This window comes from Salvelinus fontinalis, chromosome 3 (assembly GCF_029448725.1).
Source record: "Salvelinus fontinalis isolate EN_2023a chromosome 3, ASM2944872v1, whole genome shotgun sequence".
Lineage (NCBI taxonomy): Eukaryota > Metazoa > Chordata > Actinopteri > Salmoniformes > Salmonidae > Salvelinus > Salvelinus fontinalis.
Window position 1 is genome coordinate 46,300,304 of NC_074667.1, and position 26,489 is coordinate 46,326,792.

The window sequence follows — 26,489 nt, forward strand, 5'->3', positions numbered from 1 at the left end:
CAAGTAGGTACAACGTAACACAGAACCCTTTTTCACATCTTATCAGCACTTTGTCAGGTGACCAAAGCCTTAAAACTGACCTCACTGGTTTTGGGAGGATGTCTGGGGAAACATAATTACTTCCTGCTGTGAAATGTTTACAGCCACATCTTCCCTGTAAGTGACACCTATCGTATAATGCAGTAGTCATCCAGTTCCAGTGTATTGTATAACCTTTCTCTGGTCCCCCTCTTCAAACACCTCAGCCTCTGCTAAAACTACTGCTGGGAAACACTGTATCATATTGATTAGCAAGGCCATGCTACAGTGACAGTCTGTAAGTGACAACAGTACATACAGATATAATGTGAATCACCCTCAGGTGCTGTAAGGTTAAGGGCCTTCTCTAATCTAAACATCTGAGGTTTACAATAGGCCTAGTTCTGTTCAGAAAGCAGAAGCCATGGCTGGCTGTGCCACAGCTTCCATTTCCCCACATCCTAACCTCGCCTCTGGCTCTCAGTGATGGCTATGCCGCCAGCCTCACGTCCCTGCAAACGTCACCTCCTTGACAGCCTCGGGTTTCACAGGGGAACCTAATATCACTCCCTCATCCTCCTCCCTAACCTGACTCACAGCACAGGACAGCACAGAGCCCCTCCTGTGTATCCTGACTGCCTCCCTTAGTCATTCACTGAGTGAAGAGTTCACAGGAACAAGTCTATGGTCCATAACATGGTCTAAAACAAAGAGGTCAATGGATCGACTGGGTGGTAGGCATGCAGTTGAAAATTAGGGGGATGGCAAAAACATTTTTTTTTTACAGTAATGTGGATGAATTAATGTGCACTGTACCTGTAAAATGAAATGTAATAAAGTAAAGACTGTCAGATACAAACAAACGTTTCCATACATGTGTATTTCTGATCCATCTAATTTCCCACTGATATCTGGTGCAAGTGTTTGTTCAAACCTGACACAATCTCAGATACAGTATAGCTCTATGGAGAACAAGCGAATGAGCCTGTACAGTACACTACATCTTTACAGATTTAACCAAACTCTCCTTCACATGAATAGCGATTAGCAGAGGTCAGTACAGTGTGCACAATGCCTTCCACTTTTTTGAGGAAATTAATTAGGCCCTACGTTTGTGCCTGTTTCAATTACAGCATTCACAGATCTCTTAATCCCATCTTTTATATAAAGAAGTATTTAGGCCTCATTAGAACACACTGACACTTATATTGAAAGGGCATACTGAAGGGGCAGTCATGCACAGGGAAATAAAGTGAGTGAAGGAAGCCAGTGGATTGGGTGGAATTAAGTCTTTAGAAGGAAGGAACTGAATGCCGGCTTTCGGTTTAATCAAAAGCCAGAACTGTTCACTCAGTTAAAAATCGTATTGCTTCTTAGAGTTATTCCAGTCACCACAGACCAGGTCAACTGTACGCTTGCCCCAATTACCTTGTTTCTTACCCAAGAAAAAAAGAGGCTTCCGCTGAACTAAAACAAAGCATATTGTTCAGTAGAGCTTTAAAGGGACTCACAACTTGTGCCCAAACTGCCCATAAATCGGAAGGCTTCGTGTCGGAGGGAAATGTCTTGCTTGTCCTATGTTGCTATGTCTGTATGCTAAGTCTTGTTCTATGTTGCTATTGTCTATATTGTAATTGTTTTTAATAACCTGCCCAGGGACTGCGGTTGAAAATTAGCCGGCTGGCTAAAACCGGCACTTTTACTGAAACGTTGATTAATGTGCACTGTCCCTGTAAAAATAAATTCAAACTCAAACTCAATGCTTGTTATCCAGTCTATAATAGGAACAAAGAGGTTAGACAGTATTTTGTTTTGGAGAGAGGTTGGGAGAAGTTAAACACCCCCGGGGTGAGCAGTCAGGCAGGGGAGGTGTCTATCTGAACAGGTGTATCAAAGTGAGGCTAAGAGGGCAATGTCTCAGCAATGGTCCCGTGTGGTTCAGTTGGTAGCCCATGGTGCATGCAACGGCAGTGTTGTGGGTTCAATTCCCACAGGGGACCATTATGAAAATGGACGCACTCACTACTGTAAGTCACTCTGGGTGAGACTAAAAAGTCAAATTAGAGCTGGCATAATTACTGTGTAGCTGACGGTTATGGATGAAGACTGTCATGAAAATAAAATAACTGTTTTAAAAAAACTGACTGAAGACAGGACAGCCGGGCATTCGTGCGGTTGAGTCCGTTTCTGCGATAACATGGACTCTTACCGATGTGATTCAACTTTGTTGCCCCTTACTGAAACAAGCAAGGTGTTGTAGCAATCAGTGAAAAGAATGGGCTTGGAACCTCTTACCCTGGCAATTTGACTGGTACACTCACAATGGATGCCTGGTATTGTGTTGCAATAATTCCCATGGTATGTAGTATGTAAATTCAAATGATGTTAACTGATGCAATGGAATGTATTTTTTGTAATGTCAGGTGAGTTGAATCAACAAATCACAGCACATATTGATGTGTACACTTCCTGCTTTTGCTCTAGGTTGAAGATGACAAAGGTGAAAACAATGGGATTCTAATATCCAATAACTCTTTGCAACAATGGGACCAGCTATGCTAGTTAGCAACGGTGCTGGTCCCAGATTTGTGACAACATTGTCTTAACCGGTATATTTTCGACCTAGCTTTTACTTTTTGCTTTTACTTCCTGCTTTGCTACCATGGTTACACTCACAATGGCCACCAGTCCACTCATTATGCCATCATTGATTTGAATGAGGATGCCTGTTCTTCTATTCAAATAATTTTTTATGTCAGCACATGCAGTCAGGAGTGGAGGAAAGGAGAACATGTGCTATTCGAATGGTTATTACGGAGACCACGGTCATTTGGTTGGCCAATTACAGTCATCCAAAATTCCATGAACGTCACAGCCATATGTAAAATGCAATACAATGATTTCCTTGGAAAGCTCTCGACTGGCAATGAGGACATTTATTCTAGAGCCAAAACGTAGCCTGCTTTACCTTGCAGACATACAGTATGAACCAGAATATCATTGACAAATGCTTATTACAATGTTATGCACACAGGACTGAACCATGGCTGGGGACAGCTCATTGGCATTTTGGCTTTTGACATATAGCCCGATTTCCACCACACCCTGTGTCAGCAACCCCTGGTCCTACCCACACACTGACTGCCCCCTCCCTGTCCAGCTGTGCTGCACACACTCAGGGATCATAAGCACAAGCCAGAGTGCGATACCCAACCACGAGATGCTGATTATAAAACAGTAGACATGCTCAGTGTGGTGTTAGCCTGGACGCACGCTCAAAGCTCAAGCTGTCTGACAAAAGCAAAACACTGGCTTAATGGGAATGGCTGGAAAGGGGTCGTTTTAATTGTGTTCAAACGTCTATGCCTAACCATAAAATGGGTTACAGACAAATAACAATAAACATGTTTACCATTTCAACCAGAAGTAAACTCTAAGCGAGGGCTGGGAGAAGTGACTTTAAAGTTGTTAGGGGGTTAGCTAACCACACAGCATCAGCAGTCAGTGGTAAATCAGCCATAACCGAGACCAGATGAGTCACGTCTCACTCTCTTCCTTTTACTATTGTAAAACAACAATAAGCAAATGTTACATCAAATGCAGAGTGAAAATGAACAAAAATGAAGTGAAGACCTCATATGCTGTGATAAAACAGATCATCTCAATCTAGGCTTTAATGTGCTGCCTTCCTGTGAGTAATGCCATCATGCTCTTCATTGAGCTAATTTTAATTCACTACTTTATAAATTGATTTCTACACCAGATACAGTCATGAGGCCAACAGAGGGGACAGGGTTTACAATTGGCCAGGACGCAGGTAGTTTGTAATGTATGAAGGGGGATTATGAATAGCCAATTAGAGGCCATGGACGAGGTAGGCCTACCCCACGACCTGATTTAATGCTATCGCGCGTACTGCATTGCCCCAGCAGCCGCATATCCGAATGCGTCCAAAGATGATGGTGAGCAGCACAGCACACACGTTTTACGTTTCAATTGAATAAAACAATTACATGATGGGCTAGCTAGTGTAACTTCTTGAAAAAAATACTTAGTATTCGGAACCCATTGACATTAAAACAGCTAGGCAGCTTGAGAGTCTCAAGCTAACCTAACCAGTTTTCAATATTACTGGGAAGCTAACTAGTTACCCCCTCTCTCGCTCTCTCTCTCTCCGAGAGACACAGACACATACACAGTTTTGTATATTGGTTTCTACGAATACTGCCAACTAGTCGTTAGCCTCACTCATACAATTAGCCTACCTTGCTGCCTGAATCCATTGCCGCAGTATGGCTTGTCGATATTATTGCTGGCAATCTTGAAATGTCAAGACTATAGTTTGGGTAACTTCCGCGGGTATTTTTTTTTACTCAGACGAGGTGTCTCATTTTTAAGATGATAATGATACAATATGTCATAAACAATAGTATCTTCTTTGTTCTTCTTTATTTTCAGCGTAATTATTTGTTTCCAAATTGACCTCAGTTCATCGTGTTTATTCCCCTAGTGTAATTTCTGTCATGAGCTCAAAACTTCAGATTCGTCATGCCCCAAAGTTTTCTTGGGTTGTTGAAGTAGTTCGTTCTTCGAGTACAGACTGTCTACTCTTTGGGGAAATAAACCGGTGAATATATTTCCAACAGCCCGTCTAGAGTGATTGGCTGACGCAAGAGTTTAGTTCGGCCTCAATGTGAGTTTAGTTCAGCCTCAATTTGTAAGGAGGAGGCCCGTTTCTATCCCTGAGCTTCTATTGGTTTAAACTTGCACCCCTATGACGACGTTAAGACATATAACTCTGAAAAGTGTCACTTCGTTTTGTTGAAGTACTAGGTCGGATAGTTATGTGTGAAGCATATCGTCCTCGATGTATTTAATTGAAATGATACATTTTGATTACAATTTGGTGGAGGCGTGAGCAAAGTATTATATTGTAATAACATAGTTATATAACCTACTGATCAGACGCTTGCAGCAGGGGGCGCAAATTTACTCACCATTGCTGATAGTTTGAGGTCATGGCAGGAAATGACACTGACAGAACTGACATGCACCACCTTTTCATCCCACTTGCAACGCCCAAGTAGGCTATAAGTAAGCAATAATGTGACCTTGCCTACCAAGGGTAGAATGTCTATACTTCATAGGTCTTCTTGCTCCTAGTACTTATCCCAACAATACTAAAAGAGAAGAGGTAGTAGTAGCCTAGTAATACATTTGAATGATCCATGACAACACTCATTTTTAGGCACACAAAAAAACATCTAGTCTAGAGGTCGACTGATTAATCGGCATGGACGATTAATTAGGGCTGATTTCAAGTTTTCATAACAATCAGTAATCGGCCTTTTTTATTTCAGACTAAATCGATTTTATTTATGTATTATATGAAGTTAAAATAAATGGGTTCATTGTTCATTCAGTATTGTTGTAATTGTCATTATTACAAATATATGTAAAAATCGGCCAATTAATCGGTATCAGCTTTTTGAAAAATCCTAATCGGTCGACCTCTAATCCAGTCAGTCATCCTTTGTTTCTCAGCACCTCACTGTATCCATGCGTGTTCAGTCCTTCATAAACAATGTTTCAAACATCCAACATCTGTGATCTTTGACCAAAGCTGGTAATGTGACATTTTGGACCTAATCCAAGGAAAGGCCTGGAAGGTGAATCATGGTCATCCATCCCCATGCACATGAGCACTGGATACGAATTAGCCTATTGGTTATCTGAAGCAGGCTGTCAAAAATAAAGGCTACATAATGTCTAGAACCTTTGAGTGTTTGTTATCCTTTTCTTTCAATGTCTAGTCCATGTCCTATTAAAAGGCACATCTACAGTTGTTGTAACATCTCACCATTATTCATTGACTGGAATGGAATATTTTTATGTTACAATTCAAATGGAGCTCATTCAGATGATTCACTGTTTTCCTCAGGGAGGAGGGCTACTGAGAGCTAGTTTTGATTCGAGGATTTGTATCAGCGGAAATACGACAATAGAAAGCATCTTACGCCTTCAATCCATGACAGACAAAGAAGCGCACCTTGCATCTTTGCTGGGTCTTTTCCTCCAACTGAGCAGGCAGACGCTGTCTGGAGACATGCATGAGCTTGGGCTTGGGCCTGGGGAACACAAACACTTCAAACGGCCTCTTTCTTTATGGAGCCACAATGCTCTACGTCAGCGGCACCTTCATTTCCGTTCACTGCCTGGGTGTCTGTCTGCACATACTGTCAGACCCTGAGCCGCCCTCAAGATCTGCACCCGTTAGCCCTCTTTCTTTCTGTCCAGGAGCCTTCACACATTTTTCCGGTGTGACTGCAAATTCTGAACGCAACCACGGATGTCCTTTTCTCAAAAGGGGCGCGACTCTGTGGCTTCTCGAAGTGTATGCAACGTTTGGCGTGGCGTTCTTTTATATTTTCATTTAAACGCCATTATAAAATGTGTACATGATACTGCAAAGCATTTCCCCCAAAAGGACAATAAAGTCAGTAAAAGAATGTTTGGAAGTCTGCTGCAAGCTAACAAATTGGTTGGCAGGAGTGAGAAAAGAGAGACCCAAGACTTGAGCGTGAGACTGTAGTAGAAGACACAGACCCTTTTAGAAGATTACTGACCTTCTATTAGACTTTGGTTTATGTCACGAGTTGGATAGTAACATACCTGGTCTGTAGTTGAATGGGCTCATTTGGCTCAGTAACACAATGTTTGGTGTGCCAAGGCCACTCACTGAACTGCTATCCATCTTTTTAGTCACTTAGATGGTACTTGGCCAGCTGGCACCCTCGCCAAAGCCCGCCAATGATCATCCACTTCATTGCACGTTACTGTCTGGTCACAGTCTTGTTGGAAACGTGTATCACTCAAGCCAGTATCATATGTGGGCCACCCTCACTGCCCAGAACTGATTTGTCATCTCTTTAGGCTCCCTGTCCCCACCATTTCTTTCCCCCAGTCAATGGGACAGTACTGGTCAGCTGGTGCCCTTTGCTAAGCATTGCCCGCATGTTACGCTGAAACATCCCACTGGGCACAGACGTCAGTTCAACATCTAGTTTTTATTGACATTTGGTTGATTTGTCAACGAATGTGAATTCAACGTGAAATATACAAAACATGTCACCATGTAATTGGATTTAGGTTAAAAGTTGGGTGAAAAAAAAAAAATGTATCTTACAGTGATGACTTTTTTCAAATCCAATCAGTTTTCCACGTTGATTCAAAGTCTTTACATTTTATATTTTGGTTGAAATGAAGTGGAAACAACATTAATTCAACCAGTTTTTGCCCAGTGGGTTATCTCTTCCATTGACTCACTTTTTCTTTGTAAACTCCTCATTTGCAAGAAACTGATGAAGGCTCATAATAACCCCCATTCTGTCTGCTGAATCTGGGCCCCCGCTATTATCCTTACTAAATTTCACAACCTCCTACGCACGACAGCAGTGACAAAGATAACGATGATGTCCTCTAGACAGAAGAGCTTGAGCATCTCATTATGCAGACTGCTTTATTGGGCCACTAACCTTTCTTAGCAAGGAATGTGTCAAAGGTGTTTCTGAAAACCAGACAGGACCTTCTCCTGTTTAGAAACCTATCCTACAATCTGGCATCAATATTCAAGCCTCCTATAAAGAAAGATTACGTAACTCAGAAGTTGTACTTCACTGAGAGAGTTTGGTTCACAAAATCTGTATAGCAACATTTGTCATGTAGAGAGAAAATAGAGAAGGTTCAATTGACCAAGGAAGTGGCCAAACAATTTACGGCCTGTTGTTCTAGAAGAGAGTATCTAAGATGGATCAAATAGGTTAGTACAGTATGTAACAATTTAATCAATAATTATTCACCATTTGCCCAGTGACCCCTTGACCCTGCCTCAGCTGACAATGTTTTCATGTTTTCACAGCTTTTTGCATACACTGTATAAATTAAAACACACCTCCAATGGCTTTACTGGCCTTAAGTACCTGGTCTTCTCAGCAGCACCATACAATTGGACCTCTGTTATTAAGGCTAAAGCCGTGGCATGTTAATCTAGTGCCATGGAGATTGTTGGCCCTCCAATGCTTAGAACTGTGGCACACTTCCAATAATTCTTTCCCAGCTATCTTGAGCTAATGCTGGATCGCATTGAAACGTCCCAATTAGGGGAAAGGGGGATACCTAGCCAGTTGTACAACTGAATGCCTTCAACTGAAATGTGTCTTCCGCATTTAACCCAGCCCCTTTGAATCAGAGAGGTGCGGGGGGCTGCCTTAATCGACATCCACGTCTTCGGCGCCCGGGAACAGTGGGTTAACTGCCTTCCTCGGGGGCAGAACAACAGATTTTTACTTTGTCTGCTTGGGGATTCAATCCAGCAACCTTTCTGTTACTGGCCCAATGCTCTTACCACTAGGCTTATTAGCTCAATGGTTGCATGTTTGAGTTATTTTAGAATGATGAGGAATTATTCAATTGTTATCCCCCTCTGTATGATGAAACTGGTCTGTAAGGACATCCCTTTGTTAAGATGGTAACACACAGCTAGCTTTAAGGGGAACTGTACTGAAGGAATCTCCACTCTTCATTGGTAGGTAATGGACATCGCAAACTCGTTTAGGCTAATTGGTTTTCGTGACTACTTACATCTAAGTCCTATGTTAGCCCTGTGTTGGCAACTTCCCAAGATAGTGAATCTGACCTATAAAAAAGTATGACTGTATTTGTAATTGAAGTAATGCAGTGCAGTCTATGAGAAGAGATCAGGGAGAAAGCTTGTGCATTATAAAACACCATGAAAAAATGTTTCACTTTGATCATTAGTGCCAAGGCAATGGGTTATGACGTAATAGACCTGATCCTGTTCCTTGTCAACACTCTCTCATGTGAGACGGGAAATGCCATGTCTTCCTAATGGTACTCTGTCAGGATCGAAGGTGTGCACTTGATTGTTTGCTGAACAACGTGATGTTAAGTGATATTTTCACAGATGAAGGAAATTATGCAGACAACTGCAATAAAAAAAATGTATGAGTGCCTTTTGTGTCCTTTTGATATTTGAAGTATACATTTTCTTTTTGGCATTTTTCTGGTGTTTTGTGGTGGAAAACTGAACAGTCATTTTAATTTAACCTCTTCAGATTGGAAAACTTATTTTTTAATATGTGCTGTTTGTGACAGAATGTTACTTTAAAAAAAAAAAAAATTTACACTTCTAAAAAGGTGCAGACTTGGAGAAACGACCTATCTGGGCGTTCACTGGAAGTTAATCTTATTGTGTAAATACTGTACAGTTAATAACCAGTGCCATGGGCACAACGTAGGCTAATGTCTGTTTGCATCAATTCATATATTATTACCTTATAAAGCAGTGAAAGAGGTCCAAGAATGCAGGACTATCATGCTAAAATATTTACTCAACTATGACAATATACAGATGACCTTCCATTCACACCAATCTAATGACGCAGTTACTACAGAACTAAAGAAAGATGGACACTAACACTAACTAAAATACTGAAGGCTAATAAGAACATTATACACAACACTAACCCAGTGGCGTAGCTCAATTTTACACATTCTGCCATGGGCCAAAGACAAACATGTGACGTTTTATTGCTAATCTCATGCTGTTCTACACATTTTGCTATGAGATGGAGAGAAAATGTCGCTGTTACACATTTTGCCATGGGGTAGAGAGAAATATGTAATTGTATAGCTAATCTCATTCTATTCTACACGTTTTGCCATGAGACTGAGAGAAATTGTGCAATTTTAAGATCATTTCCTGCTATTCTACACATTTTGTCATGAGGTGACAGAAGCTAATTTCACATAATTTGGAGAAAAAAATGTCCATGCAACTGCATATGATGCTATCTGGGGAGTGGGGGGGGGGCTATTTGTATTTGTAGCCCCCGCACCAGTGCACTGACCATTCCACTAACCCTTCACTTGTCCAATACACTTTTAAATTGCTCCTAGTCTAACACTCAAAACCTTTCACACCTTATGATCCTTATAATCATTACTAAAGGCAGTATTCCTGTGCAGCAGCATGTGGCAGAATTTACATATGCATGCATCAACTGTGCAACTGTGTGTCTAATATTCTTACCAGCATCCACTTAGGAGATGACAAACAGCAGACCCACACCCAAATGGGCTTTCAGTGAGTCCTTGCATCCATAGATCCATCTAATGTGCCCTTTAACAACCAACGCAGAGTAATTGGCTCAGGTAAAAGAACATTGCATAAAGATAATCTGCCGATTACTTGTGCCATTTTCCTTCACTCTGAAAAAGTTCTGCTGGTGCGCGATGATTGACAGTAAACATGATTTGAACTGTTTGACACTGTGTACTTCACTGTGTTTTTTTTCTCTGGTCTGGGGGTCAAAGTATCAATGGAATATCAATGGAAATCGATCTACCTAAAAATAGTATTATTTATTAGGGAACGTGTCACACCCTGGCTATAGAGAGGTTTTTTATTCTCTTTTTTGGTTAGGCCAGGGTGTGACTAGGGTGGGCAGTCTATGTTCTTTTTTCTATGTTGTTGGTTTTCTATGTGTTTGGCCTGGTGTGGTTCCCAATCAGAGGCAGCTGTCTATCGTTGTCTCTGATTGGGAGCCATACTTAGGTAGCCTGTTTTCCATTTTGTGTTGTGGGTAATTAATTTCTGTTTAGTGTGTGTTGCACCTGACGGAGCTGTTTCGGTTGTCACTTTGTTGTTTTTGCTTTTTCGTGTTCAGTTTCTATTAAACATGACGAACACTTTCCACACTGCGTTTTGGTCTTCACCTTCTTCCGACGACAGCCGTTGCAACATGTTTGTGCTCGTTTTAAAGGCCAAAGTCTTGGCTGCATCCAAGGGTTTGAATCATGCTACCCAACTACACAATGGATTTTAGTCAATGGAGTAAGATAAAGGTTTCTCTCTGATAGATGTGTCTATTAATGTCATGGGTGTGTTGTGAATGAATAAAGCAGTTGTGTCTGGGTCGATGTAGTTGTGCTACAGTAATCTGAGCTCAAGCCATCTCCATCACAGCAGTTATGGAAGGGGAAACAGCCAACTGTAGCCTTCAGTGACCCTTACAAATGGCCATTCTTTCTGAGGGTTTGATAAGCAGCTTAGCAACCTTAGGACTTGTCTAAAAATGTGTAGAGGGACAAATGCTATTATCCTGTGACTGATATGTAGGTTATAAAGAATGCTGCACAGTTTCACTTTACATAATCTTATATTGTTTTTCTGTGTTCTCTTATAGACCTTAAGGGCTTACTAAACTTGGTGCCAGTCAGGTTATATGAATAAGGACAAAGGATTTGTTGGTCCACTCTTGTTCCTGGCACTTCGAGTTTGAGCTGGTGTGGACCAGAGAGGACCAGTAACTGACTAGTGTGAGCATGGTATAAGGACCAATCCCCTCAGGACTTATCCACTGTCACCCTCTCACTCCACTATCTTCCTTCCCTCCCTTCTCCCTCCCCTATCCCTATCTCAGTTCCTTTCTGCCCATTTAGCTGGCACTGCCACTATGACCATTTATGTGGGCGGCAGACTGGAGGCCATGAGAGAGCCATAGCTCTCCCTCCCAAAGTGCTGACATTCTGCTTTCCTTTCTCCGCAGGGCCTCTGGTCTCTGTGCCCTAGTGCCACAGTGCCCCTAAAACCACTGGTGGATTAAGGTGCCCGACCCGTGTGGAGGGGGAAGGGATTTGGGGAGCACTAAATGTGTTTAATCGCACAGTAATTAAACAGTAAGAAACAGAGGAGGGTCAGTCGAAAAATATGGGGGATTATTGTAAATGTTCACCAGTATAAATTTCCCAGGCCCACCTCCTGCCATTGTTAGAAATAGCCTCCTACTTATCTTGCTATAGTAGTCTGTGGTCGATGGCATTCTTTCCCTCCATTCTGTACGTGTTGGTCACTGTTTCTAGGCTTGGTATCGGTGCAGTTAGTATAGAATACTTTATCAGTGCCTGGAAACAGAGGCACATTGCGGAGCCCCTTTAAATGAATTTATTTTTATATCAAAAGGAATGGTGTCAGTTTAATGTATGGGGTCAGCACTATAGTGTGCACTTACGCATGCAGGTTTCCATGGAGTTTTGTGGGACTCGCTGTATACAAGCCCATTTAAAAAAAAGAAATACCCTGAATACTGAAAGTGTCAAGACTTCCGCCGAAGTCGGTCCCTCTCCTTGTTCGGGCGGCGTTCAGCGGTCGAGGTCACCGGCCTTCTAGCCATCGCCGATCCACTTTTCATTTTCCATTTGTTTTGTCTTTGTCTTACACACCTGTCTTACACACCAATTGCTTGTTCATTATTTAACCCTCTATTCCCCCATGTTTGTTTGTTAGTGATTGTTTTTTGTATTGCGGTCCGTTATGTGTGGCCTTGGATTTATTTGACGTGTATTGTATTATTGTTGAGTAAAATTGCATACATTACTGACTCATCTACACCAGCTACACACAGACGCATTACAGAAAGCAGCAAAAATATTTTTTATTTTCTCAGATTGTTCTGGCAATTCTCATATACAGTGTCTTCAGGAAGTATTCATGCCCCTTGACGTATTCCAAATTTTGTTGTGTTACATCCTTAATTCAAAATGGATTAAATATATTTTTTTCTCACCCATCTACACACAATATCCACAATGTCAAAGTGAAAGCATGTTTTTGGACATTTTAGATTTAAAAAAATGTGCAAAAAATACAGAAATATCACATTTACATAAGTATTCACACCCCTGAGTCAATACATGTTAGAATCAACTTTGGGAGTGATTACAGCTGTGAGTCTTTCTTTGTAAGTCTCTAAGAGCTTTTGCACACCTACAGTTGAAGTCGGAAGTCAGAAGTTGACATACACCCAGTTTTTCACAATTCCTGACATTTAATCCCAGTAAAAATACCCTGTTTTAGCCCATTAGGATCACCACCGGGTGGCGCAGTGGTCTAGGGCACTGCATCGCAGCGCTAGCTGCGCCACCAGAGACTCTGGGTTCACGCCCAGGCTCTGTCGCAGCCGGCCGCGACCGGGAGGTCCTTTGGGCGACGCACAATTGGCCTAGCGTCATCCGGGTTAGGGAGGGTTTGGCCGGTAGGGATATCCTTGTCTCATCGCGCACCAGTGACTCCTGTGCCGGGCGCAGTGCGCGCTAATCAAGGGAGCCAGGTGCACGGTGTTTCCTCCGACACATTGGTGCGGCTGGCTTCCGGGTTGGAGGCGCGCTGTGTTAAGAAGCAGTGCGGCTTGGTTGGGTTGTGTTTTGGAGGACGCATGGCTTTCGACCTTCGTCTCTCCCGAGCCCGTACGGGAGTTGTAGCGATGAGACAAGATAGTAATTACTAACAATTGGATACCACGAAATTGGGGAGTAAAGGGGATAAAATTGTCAGAATAATAGCAGAGAGAATTATTTATTTCAGCTTTTATTTCTTTCATCACATTCCTAGTAGGTCAGAGGTTTACATACACTCAATTAGTATTTGGTAGCATTGCCTTTAAATTGTTTAACTTGGGTCAAACGTTTCGGGTAGCCTTCCACAAGCTTCCCACAATAAGTTGGGTTGAATTTTTGCCCATTCCTCCTGACAGAGCAGGTGTAACTGAGTCAGGTTTGTAGGCCTCCTTGCTAGCACACACTTTTTCAGTTCTGCCCACCAATTTTCTATGGGATTGAGATCAGTTTGTGATTGCCACTCCAAAATCTTGACTTTGTTGTCCTTAAGCCATTTTGCCACAACTTTGGAAATATGCTTGGGGTCATTGCTTTAACTTCCTGACTGATGTCTTGAGATGCTGCTTCAATATATCCACATAATTTTCCTGCCTCATGATGCCATCTATTTTATGAAGTGTACCAGTCCCTCCTGCAGCAAAGCATCCCCACAACATGATGCTGCCACCCCCGTACTTCATGGTTGGGATGGTGTTCTTCGGCTTGCAAGCCTCCCCCTTTTTCCTCCAAACATAACGACGGTCATTATGGCCAAACAGTTATTTTTGTTTCATCAGACCAGAGAACATTTCTCCTAAAAGTACGATCTTTGTCCCCATGTGCAGTGCAAACCGTAGTCTGGCTTTTTTATGGCGATTTTGGAGCAGTGGCTTCTTCCTTGCTGAGCGGCCTTTCAGGTTATGTCGATATAGGTTTTGTTTTACTGTGGATATAGATACTTTTGTACCTATTTCCTCCAGAATCTTCACAAGGTCCTTTGCTGTTGTTCTGGGATTGATTTGCACTTTTCGCGCCAAAGTACGTTCATCGCTAGGAGACAGAACACATCTCCTTCCTGAGCGGTATGACGGCTGCGTGGTCCCATGGTGTTTATACTTGCGTACTATTGTTTGTACAGATGAATGTGGTACCTTCAGGCATTTGGAAATTGCTACCAAGGACTCCAACTTTTTTTCTGAGGTCTTGGCTGATTTCTTTAGATTTTCCCATGATGTCAATCAAAGAGGCACTGAGTTGGAAGGTAGGCCTTGAAATACATCCACAGGTACCGCTCCAATTGACTCAAATGATGTCAATTAGCCTATCAGAAGCTTCTAAAGCCATGACATCATTTTCTGGAATTTTCCAAGCTGTTTACTTAGTGTATGTAAACTTCTGACCCACTGGAATTGTGATACAGTGAGTTATAAGTGAAATAATCTGTCTGTAAACAATTGTTGGAAAAATGACTTGTGTCATGCACAAAGTAGATGTCCTAACCGACTTGCCAAAACTATAGTTTGTTAACAAGAAATTTGTGGAGTGGTTGAAAAAACAGTTTTAAAACTTCTTTGGGTAGGGGGCAGCATTTTCACTTTTGGATGAATTGGTGCCGATAGTGAACTCCCTCCTACTCTGTCCCAAATGATAATATATTCATATTAAATATTACTATTGGATAGAAAACACTCTGAAGTTTCTAAAACTGTTTGAATTATGTCTGTGAGTATAACAGAACTCATATGGCAGGCAAACTTCCAAACAGGAAGTGAGAATTTTGAGAAGGGTCGATGTGAAAGTCATCGCCTATTCAATTCCCTGTAATATATGGATCTGTTTGCACTTCCTACGCCTTCCACTAGATGTCAACAGTCAGTAGAACGTGGAATGAAGCCTATAGTGTGATGTGGGGCCGGGTGGGAGGTGTTTCAGTCACTCGTCTGGCAGATTGCCTGGTCATGGCAGATTGCCTGGTCACTGGTCATGCGCGCTAGTCATGGAATGGCAATGTGTGCCATTACTTATACAGACATGAAGAAATGCTCCGGTTGGAACGTTATTGGATATATATGATAACAACATTTGACCAGTTTATTCGACTTGTACTACACATGCTTGCTAAAGTAATGGACATTATCGAACAAAAAAAATGATTTATTGTGGAAATAGGATTCCTGGCATTGCATTCTGATGAAGATAATCAAAGGTAAGGGAATATTTCTGATGTAATTTCGTATTTCTGTTGACTCCAACATGGCGGAGAAATTTTGTTAAATCTGAGCGCCGTCTCAGATTATTGCATGGTGTGCTTTTTACTAAAGTAAAAAAAAATCTGACACAGCGGTTGCATTAAGAACCAGTGTGTCACGACTATCACCGAAGGTGGCTCCCCTTCCCGTTTGGGTGGCACCGGTCTACCGATCCCTTTTCCCCTTTTCGTTTTGTTTGGTTTAATTGGTTTCACCTGTTCCTTGTTTGGGGTTTTGGGTTGGGGTTATGTAAGTTCAGTTGGCCCGCCTGTGTTTGTGCGGGCTTGTTTGCTGTTTTTGGTTCAGGATTATTCCTGTCGTTTATTTCCGCTGTACAGCGTGTGTACCGGTGTTGTACATTTTGGGTTGTTTTACGCCTGTGTTCGACGTTACCTTCTTTTGTTCGCTGTGATTGTCCCGGAATTGTAACGGCAGACTTCCCTCTCTTCACTAGAAGAGAGAGTGTAGCAGGGATCGGACCAACACGCCAGTGCTCAACATGTTTAATAACACTAATAAACAGTGAACACTTAACACTTAACAAATAACAAAATAACAAAATGTGGCAAACCGATAACAGTCCTATCTGGTGCAGAACACAAACACAGAGACAGGAAACAACCACCCACAATCCCCAACACAAAACAAGCCACCTATAAATGATTCTCAATCAGGGACAACGATTGACAGCTGCCTCTGATTGAGAACCATATTAGGCTGGACACAGAAACAGACGAACTAGACACACAACATAGAATTCCCACCCAGCTCACGTCCTGACCAACACTAAACAAGCAAAACACATAAGAACTCTGGTCAGGACGTTACAGTACCCCCCTCCTGAGGTGCGGACTCCGAACGCACCCCTAAAACTCAAGAGGAGGGTCTGGGTAGGCATCTGTCCGCGGTGGCGGCTCCGGCGCCGGACGAGGACACCACTCCACCACTGTCTTTGTCCCCCTCCTTAGCGTCCTTTGAGTGGCGACCCTCGCCCACGACCTTGGCCTAAGAATCCTCCCCAAGGCCCCCACATGATTTAAGAGGTAGCTCAGGACAGAGAGGTAGCTCAGGACAGAGAGGTAGCTCAGGACAGAGAGGTAGCTCAGGACAGAGAGGTAGCTCAGGACAGAGAGGTAGCTCAGGACAGAGAGGTAGCTCAGGACAGAGAGGTAGCTCAGGACATTGAGGTAGCTCAGGACATTGAGGTAGCTCAGGACAGAGAGGTAGCTCCGGACAGAGGGGCAACTCCGGACAGAGAGGCAGCTCCGGACAGAATGGCAGCTCCGGACTGAGTGGCAGCTCCGGACTGAGTGGCAGCTCCGGACTGAGTGGCAGCTCATGACTGAGTGGCAGCTCATGACTGAGTGGCAGCTCATGACTGAGTGGCAGCTCATGACTGTAGGGCAGCTCATGACTGGAGTGCAGCTCATGACTGGAGTGCAGCTCATGACTGGCTGGCGGCTCTGGCAGCTCCTGACTCTCTGGCGGCTCCTGACTGGCTGGCGGCTCTGGCGGCTCCTGACTGGCTGGCGGCTCTGGCGGCTCCTGACTGGCTGGCGGCTCTAATGGCTCGGGACAGACAGGCGGCTCTGAAGGCTCTAGGCAGACGGATGGCTCAGATGGTGCTGGGCAGACGGATGGCTCAGATGGCGCTGGGCAGACAGATGGCTCAGATGGCGCTGGGCAGACGGATGGCTCAGATGGCGCTGGGCAGACAGATGGCTCAGATGGCGCTGGGCAGACGGATGGCTCAGATGGCGCTGGGCAGACGGATGGCTCAGACGGCGCTGGGCAGACAGGCAGTACAGGCGGCGTTGGGCAGACGGCCGACTCTGACCTGCTGAGGCGCACAGTAGGCCTGGTGCGTGGTACCGGAACTGGTGGTACCGGACTGGAGACACGCACCTTAAGGCTAGTGCTGGGAGGTGGAATAACCCGCACCGGGCTATGCACACGTACAGGAGACACCGTGCGCTCTTCCGCATAACACGGTGTCTGCTCGTACTCCCGCTCTCCGCGGTAAGCATGGGAAGTGGGCGCAGGTCTCCTACCTGACTTCGCCACACTATCCTTTAGCCCGCCCCCCCCAATACATTTTTGGGGTTTCTTCACGGGCTTCTTACCGCGCTGTCGTGCTAACCTCATTCGCCGGTATCCCTCCGCACATTGCTCCATCGAATCCCAGGCGGGCTCCGGCACTCTCCCTGGGTCAACCGACCACCTGTCTATTTCCTCCCAAGTGGTGTAACCCAGATCCGGATCCTGCTGCCGAGCCAGCTCCTCGAAACGCCGCCTCTCTGCTTTTGCTGCCTCCAGCTCTGCTTTGGGGCGGCAATACTCCTCTGGCTCTGCCCAGGGTCCTTTTCCGTCCAGCTCGTCCTCCCATATCCATTTCTCCTGGTCCCGCTGCTGCTGCTGCTGCCCGTTGCTACGCTGCTTGGTCCGAGTTTGGTGGGTGGTTCTGTAACGGCAGACTTCCCTCTCTTCACTAGAAGAGAGAGTGTAGCAGGGATCGGACCAACACGCAGCGTAGCCAGTGCTCAACATGTTTAATAACACTAATAAACAGTGAACACTTAACACTTAACAAATAACAAAATAACAAAATGTGGCAAACCGATAACAGTCCTATCTGGTGCAGAACACAAACACAGAGACCACCCACAATCCACCCACAATCCCCAACACAAAACAAGCCACCTATATATGATTCTCAATCAGGGACAACGATTGACAGCTGCCTCTGATTGAGAACCATATTAAGCTGGACACAGAAACAGACGAACTAGACACACAACATAGAATTCCCACACAGCTCACGTCCTGACCAACACTAAACAAGCAAAACACATAAGAACTCTGGTCAGGACGTTACAGGAATAAATGTTTTTTCCGAATCCTCTGCTCTCTGTGCCTGACTTCACACCCATCACTCTTCGAAGCCTTACACAGTGTATCTTTAATTATATGTAAAACATGTATCTTTCATCAAAGTTTATGATGAATATTTCTGTTATTTGACGTGGCTCTCTGTAATTACTCCGGATATTTTGGAGGCATTTCTGAACATGGCGCCAATGTAAACCGAGATTTGTGGATATAAATATGCACATTATCGAAACAAAACATAAATGTATTGTGTAACATGATGTCGTATGAGTGTCATCTGATGAAGATTATCAAAGGTTTGTTATTAGTTTTATCTCTTTCTGCTTTTGTGTGACTATCTTTGGCTGGGAAAAATGGCTGTGTGTTTTTTGGATTTGGTGGTGATCTAACATAAATATATGTTGTTTTCGCTGTAAAACATTTTTAAAAATCGGACACGATGGGTAGATTAACAAGATGTTTATCTTTCATTTGCTGTATTGGACTTGTTAATGTGTGAAAGTGAAATATTTCAAAAAAATATTTTTGAATTTCGCGCGCTGCCTTTTCAGCGAAATGTTGGGGGGGGGGGGGGTTCCGCTAGCGGAACGTGTGTCCTAGAAAGGTTAATGACTCCATGTCATTAACCTTGTAAACTTCCGACTTCAACTGTAATTGTTTGTCTGTTAGTTTTAACGTACTGTGTTTGTTTATTGTGTTGGCCTAGATGAAGATCAGATCAGATTTCATGACCAATTTCTGCAGAAATTCAGTTATTTCCAAAGGGTTCACATACTTTTTATTGCCACTGTAGGTGGTGATATTCCATTCAGCACTCTGCTGTAGGACTTGCTTGAGGATGAAGATCTGGTCTGTGCAAGAATACCCTCTTCTGAAGCCTGTTTGCTCTTGACGTATGATAATTTCCAGAGCCTCCATGATTCTTTTAAAAATGATTCGGCTGAACAGCTTGCTGGTTATCAGTAATAGTGTAATGCCTCCAGTTGTTACAATTCCCAAATGTTCCTTTCTTGGGCAACTTCGCTATTAGGCCTGTTCTCCATTCTTTCTGTGCTTGTTCGAGTCCCAAACCTTCTGAAAATCTTACACAGCTGTCTTGGTGTTTGGATGTTTTTACTTTAAGAATTTCTGGGCATATGCTGTCTTCTTGTCGTGGAATATTTCTGATTCAAAGGAAAGAGATTTCTTCAAACAATGATCTTTATTTAATATTGATTAATTATTGCAACAATGAATCTGGTCGATCCCACACTCTGAAATGTGATGCAGAGAGCTCCACTAGCAGAACCGAGCCACATTATTTTATAGTTAAGGCACATCCTCCTGAATACGTGACAAACAACAGATGTCTGGAATAGGTCAAAAAGTTAGTATTTGTATATGAGAAAGGAGTATCCCCAAGCCAGATAGCATTTACTTTGAAGACTGTTCCAATTGTATAGAAACCAGGGTTTGGCCCCTAAGACAACGTTCCCCCATCAGCCGGCCACACCAGAGACATCTCCTCCCTGGTACCTCACAGTATACAAACACCAACTCATTCTATGGAATGCAGGCTGTGGGTTTTTATCACCAAGCCATCATAACTCAATTGCTAGCGCCAAGGCCCAGATGTTCAACTCAGTCCCACATGCACAGATGAGAGTACTCATCAAACCTTATTTGATGCATAAACAGTATTATAACATAATCTTGTAATTTTTCTACCATATTCTCCTGGTGCTTACCACTTTTCTGGGCTCCTATTGCATCCTTCACTTCTGAGATTGTTATAGGCCCAAGGTAGATGTCAAGGTCTTCTTCAGATTCAGGGATATCAGCTGTGGTTGTTTGGTCAGAATGCTTTGAAAGTGTTCCTTCCACCAAATATTTTTTTGTTTTCCTTCTCACAAACTGCACAGACGTTCACCATTTTCATTTCTGTCACGTTCCTGACCTATTTCTGTTAGTTGTTATGTGTGTTAGTTGGTCAGGACGTGAGGTTGGGTGGGCATTCTTTGTTTTCTGTTTCTGTGTTGGTTTATTGGGTTGCCTGGTATGGCTCTTAATTAGAGGCAGGTGTTTGGCGTTCCTCTAATTAAGAGTCATATTTAGGTAGGCGTTTTCACAATGTTCGTTGTGGGTGATTGTCTTCCGTGTCTGTGTCTGTACACCACGCGGGACTGTTTACGGTTTGTTCGGTTTGTGTAGTCTATGTTTCCTATTCGTGCGTTCTTCTTGTTTTATGTAAGTTCGTCGTCTAGGTCTGTCTACACCGTTTGTTGTTTTTGTTAGTTTAGTCAAGTTCGTGTTTTCGTTAATAAAATATGTCATTTCACTACGCTGCGCCTTGGTTCCCTCAATACTCCTCCTCTTCAGATGAAGAGGAGGAGGACTGCCGTTACAGAATCACCCACCAATCCAGAGCCAAGCAGCGGAATTTCGAGCAACGGGAGAGTATACAGGACTTGTGGAGTTGGGAGCAAGTATTTAACGGAGAAGGACCATGGGCTAAAGTGAATCACCGTCCATGGGAACAGCTGGAGGCAGTTCGGAGAGCGGAGGAAAAGAGAGAGAGGAACCGGAGTTATGAGGGGAGGCGTCTTGCACGGAAGCCCAAAAAGCCCGTGAGTAACACCCAAAAATTTCTTGGGGGGGGGCTAAGAGGTAGTGGGCCAAGGGCAGGTAGGAGACCTGCGCCCACTTCCCAGGCTTACCGTGGAGAGCGGGGGTACGGGCAGGCGCCGTGTTACGCAGTAGAGCGCACGGTGTCTCCTGTACGAGTGCATAGCCCAGTGCGGGTTATTCCACCTCCCCGCACTGGTAGGGCTAGATTGGGCATTGAGCCAGGTGTCATGAGGCCGGCTCAACGCGTCTGGTCTCCAGTGCGTCTCCTCGGGCCGGCATACATGGCACCTGCCTTACGCATGGTTTCCCCGGTTCGCCTACTTAGCCCGGTGCGGGTTATTCCACCTCCCCGCACTGGTCGGGCAACCGGGAGCATTCAACCAGGTAAGGTTGGGCAGGCTCAATGCTCAAGAGAGCCAGTACGCCTGCACGGTCCGGTATTTCCGGTGCCACCTCCCCGCCCCAGCCTAGTACCTACAGTGCCTACACTACGCACTAGGCTACCAGTGCGTTTCCAGAGCCCTGTTCCTCCTCCACGCACTCTCCCTGTAGTGCGTGTATCCAGTTCGGTGCCTCCAGTTCCGGCACCACGCACTAAGCCTCCTGTGCGTCTCCAGAGCCCTGTACACACTGTTTCTTCTCCCCCTACTAATCCTGATGTGCTTGCCCTCAGCCCGGTGCCACCAGTGCCGGTACCACGCACCAGGTATAGAGTAGGCTTTGAGAGTCCAGTGGGCCCTGTCCCTGCTCCCCGCACTAGCATGAAGGTGCGTGTCCTTAGCCCGGTGCCTCCAGTTCCGGCACCACGCACCAGGTCTACAGTGCGCCTTATCCGGCCAGAGCCATCCGTCTCCCCAGCGCCATCTGAGCCATCCGTCTCCCCAGCGCCATCTGAGCCATCCGTCTCCACAGCGCCATCTGAGCCATCCTTCTCCCCAGCGCCGTCTGAGCCATCCGTCTGCAATGAGCCTGCAAAGCCGCCCGTCTGCCATGAGCCTACAGAGCCGTCCGCCAGACAGGAGCCGCTAGAGCCGCCCGCCAGACAGGAGCCGCTAGAGCCGTCCGTCAGACAGGATCTGCCAGAGCCGCCAACCAGACAGGATCTGCCAGAGCCGCCAACCAGACAGGATCTGCCAGAGCCGCCAACCAGACAGGATCTACCAAAGCCGCCAGCCAGACAGGATCTGCCAGAGCCGTCAGCCAGACAGGATCTGCCAGAGCCGTCAGAGAGCCATGAGCGTCCAGAGCCGTCAGCCTGCCATGAGCGTCGAGAGCCGTCAGCCTGCCATGAGCGTCCAGAGCCTTCAGCCAGCCATGAGCGTCGAGAGCCGTCAGCCAGCCATGAGCGTCGAGAGCCGTCAGCCTGCCATGAGCGTCCAGATTCGTCAGTCAGCCATGAGCTGCCCTTCAGCCAGAAACGGCTATATACCCAGAACTGCCCCTCAGTCCAGAGCTGTCTCTCTGTCCGGAGCTGCCTTTCAGTCCGGAGTTGCCCCTCTATCCTGATCTCCCTCTCTATCCTGATCTCCCTCTATATTCTGATCTATCCCTCTGTCTTGATCTATCTCTCTGTCCCGGTGCTGTCCCTGTCATTGATGTTACTAAGAGGATTTTGTGGGGGTAAAATGAGGGTGGACATTCTTAGGGGGAGATGGAGGCTAGGATTGATTATGGTATGGTGGGGACCTCGCCCGGAGCCTGAGCCACCACCGTGGTCAGATGCCCACCCAGACCCTCCCCTAGACTTTGTGCTGGTGCGTCCGGAGTTCGCACCTTATGGGGGGGGTTATGTCACGTTCCTGACCTATTTCTGTTAGTTGTTATGTGTGTTAGTTGGTCAGGACGTGAGGTTGGGTGGGCATTCTATGTTTTCTGTTTCTGTGTTGGTTTATTGGGTTGCCTGGTATGGCTCTTAATTAGAGGCAGGTGTTTGGCGTTCCTCTAATTAAGAGTCATATTTAGGTAGGCGTTTTCACAATGTTCGTTGTGGGTGATTGTCTTCCGTGTCTGTGTCTGTACACCACGCGGGACTGTTTACGGTTTGTTCGGTTTGTGTAGTCTATGTTTCCTATTCGTGCGTTCTTCTTGTTTTATGTAAGTTCGTCGTCTAGGTCTGTCTACACCGTTTGTTGTTTTTGTTAGTTTAGTCAAGTTCGTGTTTTCGTTAATAAAATATGTCATTTCACTACGCTGCGCCTTGGTTCCCTCAATACTCCTCCTCTTCAGATGAAGAGGAGGAGGACTGCCGTTACAATTTCTCCTTCCTCGTGCATGATTGTCTTCTTCAACTCTTGCGTTGAGCTCTCCTATTATGAGTATGTGACAATGTTGCGTTAGGAGGTAGGTGAAGAAGTCAGGCGCAGGAGAGCTGAGATGTCTGAGAAGAGTACTTTAATAAGCAAGTCCACCAATTACAGGTATGGCACAATCAAAAAGTAAAACGCCCTCGACAACAGAGAACCCGTACTCACGCACGGAGGAACAAACAAAGCTCCGACAATAACACACTCTTGTTAAATCCGTGAAAACAAGAAATAGGGCATAACTTCCCCGAGCTACATCACAATAAAAAAAGAATCCCGCACAAACCTAGGCAGGCAAAAGGGTCAATATATACACACAGAAATTAAGGCAAATGAAACCAGGTGTGAAAGAACCAAAGACAAAACAAACAGAAAAGGAAAAAGGGAACGGTGATGGCTAGTAGACCGGCGACGCCGACCGCCGAGCACCGCCGGGAGAGGAACCACCTTCAGTGGAAGTCGTGACAGAGTAGGACATCATGCATGGGTACTGGTTCTATTTGAAATTAAACAGGCATGGTGCTCTTATTCACTTAAATTGATTTTATAGGTCATTTATAGGTCATATAACAGCCCTCCTTTACACATTCAGCAAATCACCAGCAGAGGGAGTTCCCTTTGAATCCCTTTTCCCATTCTCTGTGTTGTTGGTGCTCGTAACATATATCATACCGTCAAAATTAGCAGATATGGATTTCCATATTTTAGAGCACACTATTTTTAGTTTTTTATTTCACCTTTATTTAACAAGGTAGGCTAGTTGAGAACAAGTTCTCATTTGCAACTGCGACCTGGCCAAGATAAAGCATAACAATTCGACACATACAACAACACAGAGTTACACATGGAATAAACAAAACATACAGTCAATAACACAGTAGAAAAAATAAAACAAAAAGTCTATATACAGTGAGTGCAAATGAGGTAAGATAAGGGAGTTAAGGCAATAATAGGCCATGGTGGTGAAGTAATTACAATATAGCAATTAAACACTGGAATGATAGATGTGTAGAAGATGAATGTGCAAGTAGATATACTGGGGTGCAAAGGAGCAAGATGAATAAATAAATACAGTATGAGGATGAGGTAGATTGGATGGGCTGTTTACAAATGGGCTATGTACAGGTGCAGTGATCTGCGAACTGCTCTGACAGCTGGTGCTTAAAGCTAGTGAGGGATACATGAGTCTCCAGCTTCAGTGATTTTTGCAGTTCGTTCCAGTCATTGGCAGCAGAGAACTGTAAGGAAAGGCGACCAAAGGAGAAATTGGCTTTGGGGGTGACCAGTGAGATATACCTGCTGGAGCGCGTGCTACGAGTGGGTGCTGCTATGGTGACCAGTGAGCTGAGATAAGGCGGGGCTTTACCTAGCAGAGACTTGTAGATAACCTGTAGCCAGTGGGTTTGGCGATGAGTATGAAGCGAGGGCCAACCAACGAGAGCGTACAGGTCGCAATGATGGGTAGTGTATGGGGCTTTGTTGACAAAACGGATGGCACTGTGATAGACTGCATCCAATTTGTTGAATAGAGTGTTGGAGGCTATTTTATAGATGACATCGCCGAAGTCGAGGATCGGTAGGATGGTCAGTTTTACGAGGGTGTTTGGCAGCATGAGTGAAGGATGCTTTGTTGCGATATAGGAAGCTGATTCTAGATTTAATTTTGGATTGGAGATGCTTAATGTGAGTCTGGAAGGAGAGTTTACAGTCTAACCAGACACCTAGGTATTTGTAGTTGTCCACGTATTCTAAGTCAGAGCCGTCCAGAGTAGTGATGGATGGGCTGGCAGGTGCGGGCAGTGATCGATTGAATATCATGCATTTAGTTTTACTTGCATTTAAGAGCAGTTGGAGGCCACGGAAGGAGAGTTGTATGGCATTGAAGCTTGTCTGGAGGTTAGTTAACACAGTGTTCAAAGAGGGGCCAGAAGTATACAGAATGGTGTCGTCTGCATAGACGTGGATCAGAGAATCACCAGCAGCAAGAGTGACATCATTGATGTATACAGAGAAGAGAGTCGGCCCGAGAATTGAACCCTGTGGCACACCCATAGAGACTGCCAGAGGTCCGGACAACAGGCCCTCTGATTTGACACACTGAACTCTATCAGAGAAGTAGTTGGTAAACCAGGCGAGGCAATCATTTGAGAAACCAAGGCTGTCGAGTCTGCCAATAAGAATGTGGTGATTGACAGAGTCGAAAGCCTTGGCCAGGTTGATGAATACGGCTGCACAGTAATGTCTCTTATCGATGGCGCTTATGATATCGTTTAGGACCTTGAGCGTGGCTGAGGTGCACCAATGACCAGCTCGGAAACCAGATTGCATAGCGGAGAAGGTACGGTGGGATTCGAAATAGTCGGTAATCTGTTTGTTAACTTGGCTTTCGAAGACCTTAGAAAGACAGGGTAGGATAGATATAGGTCTGTAGCAGTTTGGGTCTAGAGTGTCACCCCCTTTGAAGATGGGGATGACCGCGGCAGCTTTTCAATCTTTGGGAATCTCAGACAATACGAAAGAGAGGTTGAACAGGCTAGTAATAGGGGTTGCAACAATTTCGACAGATAATTTTAGAAAGAGAGGGTCCAGATTGTCTAGCCCGGCTGATTTGTAGGGGTCCAGATTTTGCAGCCCTTTCAGAACATCAGCTATCTGGATTTGGGTGAAGGAGAAATGGTGGGAGCTTGGTCGGGTTGCTTTGGAGGGTGCTGGGCAGTTGACCGGGGTAGGGGTAGCCAGGTGGAAATCATGGCCAGTCGTAGAGAAATGCTTATTGAAATTCTCAATTATAGTGGATTTATCAGTGGTAACAGTGTTTCCTAGACTCAGAGCAGTGGGCAGCTGGGAGGAGGTGCTCTTATTCTCCATGGACTTTACATTGTCCCAGAACTTTTTTGAGTTTGTGCTACAGGATGCAAATTTCTGTTCGAAAAAGCTAGCCTTAGCTTTCCTAACTGCCTGTGTATATTTGTTCCTAACTTCCATGAAAAGTTGCATATCACGGGGTATTATGACACCAAGATGTTGTCTGTATCGCGTATGGTTCACAGATCATAGGGTCTTACAGGATTCATGTATAGGTCTAAAAAGGGCCTAAAGTGGCCACTTTCATCATGATTTTCTTAAAAAGGGTTTGTAATACAAACGTAAAAAGAATGTCATAAGTCATTCCTCCCAATAAAGATTC

General features: G+C 44.7%; 1 protein-coding gene across 2 annotated transcripts in view; it reads right to left on the bottom strand.

Annotated features, from left to right (window-relative positions):
• Positions 1–26,489, bottom strand: part of LOC129850866 (solute carrier family 2, facilitated glucose transporter member 1-like) — a 58,721-nt gene that overhangs the window by 15,452 nt on the left and 16,780 nt on the right. The window contains exon 1 of one of the 2 annotated variants that reach the window (XM_055917063.1): positions 4,284–4,729. The exons of the other annotated variant lie outside the window; for it this stretch is intronic. Coding sequence (XP_055773038.1) covers positions 4,284–4,301 — 18 coding nt within the window. The 5' untranslated portion in view covers positions 4,302–4,729. Of the gene's footprint in view, positions 1–4,283; positions 4,730–26,489 lie in introns of those variants that run through there. 2 annotated transcript variants of the gene reach the window in all.